General features: G+C 39.9%; 1 protein-coding gene across 1 annotated transcript in view; it reads left to right on the top strand.

The window, feature by feature from the left end:
- MINDY2 (MINDY lysine 48 deubiquitinase 2) overlaps positions 1-6,797 on the top strand; it is a gene marked incomplete at its 3' end in the record, with an annotated part of 87,713 nt that overhangs the window by 14,977 nt on the left and 65,939 nt on the right. Inside the window, exon 2 of the mRNA XM_003784637.2 lies at positions 6,224-6,281. Coding sequence (XP_003784685.1) covers positions 6,224-6,281 — 58 coding nt within the window. The remainder of the gene's footprint in view (positions 1-6,223; positions 6,282-6,797) is intronic.

Here is a 6,797-nt window from a genome sequence, read left to right on the forward strand (position 1 = left end):
TTATTAACCCTGGTAGAGTATTGTGGCACCACAACTCACAGCAACCTCTAACTCCTTGGGCTTAGGCAATTCTCCTGCCTCAGCCTCCCGAGTAGCTGGGACAACAGGCACCTGCCACAATGCCCGGCTATTTTTTTGTTGCAGTTTGGCCAGTGCTGGGTTTGGTATATGGGGCTGGTGCCCTACTCACCGAGCCACAGGTGCCGGCCTTTTTTTTTTTATTTTTGAGACCAAGTATCAAACTGTCACCCTGGATAAAGTGCCATGGCATCATAGCTCACACCAACCTCAAACTCTTGGGCTGAAGTGATCCTCTTGCCTCAGATTTTCTATTTTTACTAGAGATGAGGTTCACTTTTGCTCAGGCTGGTCTCAAACTCATGAGCTCAAGCATTCTACCTGCCTTGGCCTCCCAGAGTGTGATTACAGATGTGAGCCGCTGCACCTGGCCCAAGTATTTTTTTTTTTTCTTTGAAACAGAGTCAAACTCTGTACCCCTCAGTATAGTGCTGTGGCATCATAGTTCATAGCAACCTCAAATTCTTGGGCTCAAGTGATCCTTTTGCCTCAGCCTCTGAGTAGCTGAGACTACAGGTTCTCTCCATAATGTCTAGCTAGTTTTTCTATTTTTTAGTAGTGATGGAGTCTAACTTTTGTTCAGGCTGATCCAAACTTCTGAGCTCAGGTGATCCACCTGCATTGGCCTTCCAGAGTGCTAGCATTACAGACATGAGCCACCTCACCTAACCACCTTCCAAGTATCCTTAATATATATTGCAGTACTTTTTTTTTTTTTTGAGACAGAGTCTTATTATGTCACCCTCAGTAGAGTGCTGTGGTGTCACAACTCACAGCAACCTCTTAAGATAACCTTAAGCGATTCTCTTGCCTCAGCCTCCCAGGTAGCAGTTGTCATTGTCGTTTAGCTGGCCTGGGCCAGGTTCGAACCCAACTCCCTTGGTATATGTGGTTGGCATTGTAACCACTGTGCTACGGGCGCCGAGCCTACAGTACTTATTTATGAACAATATGTTATAGATCATTGCTAAAAGAGGTCATATTTGATTTGTCACTGTTTTCATTGTAAAAATCAAAATTTAGAGACTCAGACTACCACAGTTATTAATTCTGTATTTGTCCCCCTGGGTAGAGTGCGGTGGCATCACAGTTCACAGCAACCTCCAACTCCTGGGCTCAAGGGAGTCTCCTGCCTCAGCCTCCCAAGAAACTGGGACTACAGGCGCCTGCCACAACACCCGGCTATTTTTTGGTTGCAGCTATCATTGTTGTTTAGCGGGCCCAGGTTGGATTCAAACCCACCACCTTAGGTGTATGTGGCTGGCACCTTAGCCACTTGAGACACAGGTGCCAAGCCCCTGTTTCTTCTTTAATAAAATCTAAGACAAAGAAGTATGGTTCTTAGGTCATTAACAAAACCCTTGGCACTTGATTTGGAAGCTGCGGTGGTAGAGGAAAACAAAAAGGAAAGCAGACTTTTTTTCTTTTGAGACAGAACCTCAAGCTGTCCCCCTGGGTAGAGAGCCGTGACATCACAGCTCACAGCAACCTCCAACTCCTGGGCTCAAGCAAGTCTCCTGCTTCAGCCTCCCAAGTAGCTGGGACCACAGGCGCCCGCCACAACGCCTGGCTATTTTTTGGTTGTAGCCGTTGTTGTTGGTGGGCCTGGGCTAGATTCAAACCCTCCACCTTAGGTGTATGTGGCTGGCACCTTAGCCACTTGGGCCACAGGCGCTGAGCCAGGAAAGCAGACTTTGAAGAAGATCTTCATTTTGTCCTTAAAACAATAATGGAGATCTGTTGATTGTTCTAAAGAATTAGTGTAATGTAAGCATTTCTTCATTTTTCCGTTTTAAGAGACAGGGTGTCGCTTTGTCTTCCAGGCTGCTGGAGTATAGTGACACAATCATAGCTCACAGGCAAGCTCACTGTAGCATAGCACTCCTGAACTCAGGCAATCCTCTTGTCTCAGCCCTTAGAGCATCTAAGATGATGGGTACTTGCTGCCACACCAGCTAGATTTTTTATTTTTTTGTTGCCCCTGCTGATCTGGAATTTCTGGCCTTAAGCCATCCTCTGATCCTCTGATCTTCTGATCTTCTGAACTCAGCCTCCTGCATTTCTGGGACTACCTGAGCCCCCACACCCAGCCTGCTTCAGTTCTTCACTATTCTCTTTTGTCCTTAGTTTTAATATTTTAATGACTATCCAAAGTGTTTTACTGGCTTAAGATTTAAGAAATGGGCTCAGCGCCTGTGACACAAGTGGCTAAGGCGCCAGCCACATACTAAGGTGGCGGGTTCGAATCCAACCCAGACCCGCCAAACAACAATGATGGCTGCAACCAAAAAAAAATAGCTGGGCGTTGTGGTGAGCGCTTGTGGTCCCAGCTCCTTGGGAGGCAGCAGCAGGAGACTTGCTTGAGCCCAGGAGTTGGAGGTTGCTGTGAGCTGTGATGCCACAGCACTCTACCCAGGGGCTCAGCTTGAGGCTCTGTCTCAAAAAAATTAAAAAAATTAAAAAAAAAGATTTAAGAAATGAATATATCACTGTATATGCTTGTGATAAGCACATTAAAATGTTTTTGTATACTTCTTGTCCCACTTCTAAAACCGATATAGAGGTTGCCATTTCCCATTTCTGATGTTTGAAGGAAAACATGGTAGGCAGTTGCTCTTTGGAAATTTCAAGACTAAATCCTAAAGTCATCTGTTTGTAGGTATCTAGGATTGGACAATGTATGTGTAAAATTCATTTACTTAGTGCCTTGGTTTCTTATTTTGACAGCTTTATGGAAGGATGACTAACCTCCCATAAAAGGGAGAAGAAGCTATTTGGTGAAATTTTATAGTGAATACATTTCTCTGTGAATCTGCTGACTTACGGAATATATAGGTCTTAATTTCAGAAACAGTTTGGGTTGTATATGAAACTTTCAGGTTGATCTGAAACTGAAAAGTTCAGTTTTTAGAACATAAACTTTCATGGGTCAAACACCGGACCTTTAAAAGTGGTATTGAAGCACCTTAGTAGACTATTATACATATAATAATAATTAAAATAGTCTAACTCAGAGATCTCCAAACTTTTTCCATAAAAGACTGGATAGTAAATATTTTAGGTTTGTGTGCCATACTGTCTCTTTTGCAGAAATTCAACTCCATCATTGTAGTGCAGAAGCAGCCAAAGACAAATAAATGAAAGTAACTGTGTTCATAAAACTTTATTTAGGCCGGGCATATGGCTCATGCTGGTAATACTGGGAGTGGCAAGTGGATTGCGTAAGTCCAGGAATTCAAGACCTGCCTGAGCAAGAATGAGACCCTGTCTCTACTAAAAATAATAATAATAGAAAAATTAGCATGGTGTTGTGGTGCCCGCCCATAGTCCTAGCTACTGTGGAGGCTAAAACAAGAGGATTGCTTAAGCTCAGGAGTTTGAGGTTGCTATGACCTATGACACCACAGCACTCTAGCTTGGGACAACAGAGTAAGACTCTCTCTTAACGCCCCCCCAGCCCAACTTTATTTAGAAAAACAGACGGTAGATCATAATTTGCCAGTGAATTTCAATTTAAAATGCCATATATAGAAATTCTCTGAATTTTCTAGTCAATTTTTCTGTAAATGTAAAACTCCAAAAAAGTATTAAATTTTTTTTAATATGTCACTAGGAATATAAACAATTTAGAATGAAGTAATGATCAAAACCTTCAAGACACCTACCTTTTGGCTTTTACTAAGTGATAAATCTACTAGATGAGTAAATCATAAGTATCACTGTCATGTATGCTTATAGAGGGTCTCAGACTGTTCTCATTTTATCTTTGTAAAAATTACTCATTGACTAAAACAAAAAAGAGTGACATGCATTATCACAGTTGGTAACACAGACACCTTCAATATGTGGGAGAATTGCTAGGGAAATTGCTGATTTGAATGATTTCCTTAGTTGAACAGAAAATAATTCCTAAAGAATTTTTAACTATGTTACTATTCTATTCTAGATATAGTAATTATTTTCTTTGAATATTCCTTCCTACAGTATTTACTTCTCTTTTATAAAAGTATGCTTGTGAATGTCAGTTAAAATATTTACAGTTATTGACAGTAATACCCATGTAACTCATGTAACAATTCATTAGTTTGAAAAATTAATTTTGACTAATGTGTTTTTGCAGTTGTATAAGTTTAAATGGATTTTTCTGGGGTTTTCAGCTTAAATATGAATACAATGCATTTATTTACTTTAAAATTTTTCATTGTGAAATATAGAGAAAAGTACATAACATGGATGTTCAAGCTGGGTGCAGTGGCTCACTCCTGTAATCCTAGTACTCTGGGAGACCCAGGTAGAAGGATCAACTTGCTATCAGGAATTCGACACCAGTCCCAGCAAGAGCAAGACCAGACACTACAAAAAATAGAAAAAATTAGCTGGGTATGGTGGCCTGTGCCTATATAGTCCCAGCTACTCGGGAGGCTGAGGCAAGAGTTTGAGGTTGCAGTGAGGTATAATGGTACCACTGCACTTTAGCTAGGGCAGCAAAGTGAGACTTTGTCACAAAAATGCAAGCAAACAAACAAAACTAACTACCCCAAACCACACAGATGTTCAGTTTAATAAATTGTTATAAAGCAAACATCAATGGAACTACCATAGCAAGTCATGATGTAGAGCCCTGCCACTGTTCAGAAGCCCCTTATATGACCCTCTCCAATTACAACTCCTTCCTTTTACCCTCATAATCCTAATATTTTCATTGCTCATTTCTTTTTTTTTTTTGGAGACAGAGCCTCAAGCTGTTGCCCTGGGTAGAGTGCTGTGGCATCACGGTTCACAGCAACCTCCAACTCCTGGGCTCAAGTGATTCTCCTGCCTCTGCCTTCTAAGTAGCTGGGACTATAGGTGCCCACCACAACACCGGCTGTTTTTTGGTTGCAGCCGTCGTTGTTTGGCAGGCCTGGGCTGAATTCTAACCCACCAACTTAGGTGTATATGACTGGCACCTTAGTCGCTTGAGCCACAGGCGCCAAGTCATTGTTCATTTCTTTTTAGTTTTATCAACTAAATGTGTAGTTCTAACTATAGTCCAGAAAGTAAAAAGGAAGAGGAGACAGAGGGGAGGGGAAGGGGTATCTGGAAGGAGGGAGGGTATTTGGGGGGACCATACCTAATATGCATAATGCAATGGTACATTTCAAAACTATTAAGAAATAAATATAATTGTGATGGATGAGTTACTTAGTTCAATATAAACATTTCACATTGTATATCAAAGCAGTACTCTGAACCCCATAAATGCATCAATGTACAAAGGCATGATTTAATAAAAAGATAATTAAAAAATAAATGTGTTGTTCTAAACAATACAGTTTAATTTTGGCTTGGCATCTCTAGCTCAGTGATTAGGGTGCCAGCCACATACACCAAGGTAGGTGGGTTCGAATCCTGCCCAGGCCTGCTAAACAACGACAGCTGCAACAGAGTAATAGCTGGGGGTTGTGGCGGGCACCTATAATCCCTGCTACTTGGGAGGCAAGAGAATCACTTGAGCCCAACAGTTTGAGGTTGCTGTGAGCTGTGACGCCATGGCACTGTACCAAGGATGACAAAGTGAGACTCTGTCTCAAAAATAAATAAATAAATAAATATATAGTTTAATTTTGTCTATTTTTAAATTTTGTATTATGGATAGAATCATACCATATGAATTCTTTAATGTATGCTAATACTTTAATACTGTATTCATTTTCGCCCTTCAACAATAAAAGTAGCCAAAGTAGACTGAAGTAATGGCATATGAGCTGTGTTCAAACCTGTCTTCAGTAGAACTGCTCCATGTGTGATCTGTCACGTTTGGTGCCTTTTCTTGCCTTTTAAACACATTTTCTACCATGCAGAAAGAACACTGTTGTAGGTGCCTATTGACAGTTATGGCAGGTGATGAAAGGTATAGCACTTGGCATTGAAAACAGATTTCTCAACATCCTTTAAGACTTTTTGTCACCCTGCAAATTTTCTGGTGATAGGATTTTTCTGTATTTTATAAAAATTAGTTACAAAGATTCTAATAAATGTGAATGTTAATGTGTATATATAGTAGTGTACATGTGTGCACAAAAATACTTGTGTTCCCCACTGCAAGAAACACTTTAGTCACCTAAAACATTTGTTTTTATGGAAATAATACTTTGTTTTTCAGGTGAAACTTCCACCGATGATGGAAATCATAACTGCTGAGCAGCTGATGGAATATTTAGGTTAGTGTTGAAAAGTGGATGATTTTCTATCTCTTTCAAAATAAAACAAAGTTTTCAAAGCTAATATATGACCCAATCTCACCTTTCTGAAGTGTTACTAAGTAATCTATTTTAAAATTATAGGATCTGTTAACAATTTTTTATCAGTATATTACTGTTCTTGAGTGTTATAGTCTTCTTACTGACCAGTAACAAAATTCTCTTATATAAATAAGGAAATAGGGTGACATCCAGAAAACAAGACACATATTTCAGTAAATTATAGAATGGAGATGCCACAGAGCCTCTGACATTGCATGTAGAAGGTATTCAAAAATATTGGGTAGACTTGAATTAAAGACAAAGGAAAAAAAGGAAGTGATTTAAAGCATTGCTACCCATGGTATGATTTGTGGACCTGTGCTAATGTGTGAAATGTGATCAGTCTGTAGTGAGATAGGAGCGTGTACTAGGATATAAAAGATTTATATTGGTAAGCATACTATTTAGTTCATTTGAATTTTTTTTTTTTTTTTT

The sequence above is a fragment of the Otolemur garnettii genome, unplaced genomic scaffold (assembly GCF_000181295.1).
Source record: "Otolemur garnettii isolate 467f Iridium unplaced genomic scaffold, OtoGar3 scaffold00011, whole genome shotgun sequence".
Taxonomy (NCBI): domain Eukaryota; kingdom Metazoa; phylum Chordata; class Mammalia; order Primates; family Galagidae; genus Otolemur; species Otolemur garnettii.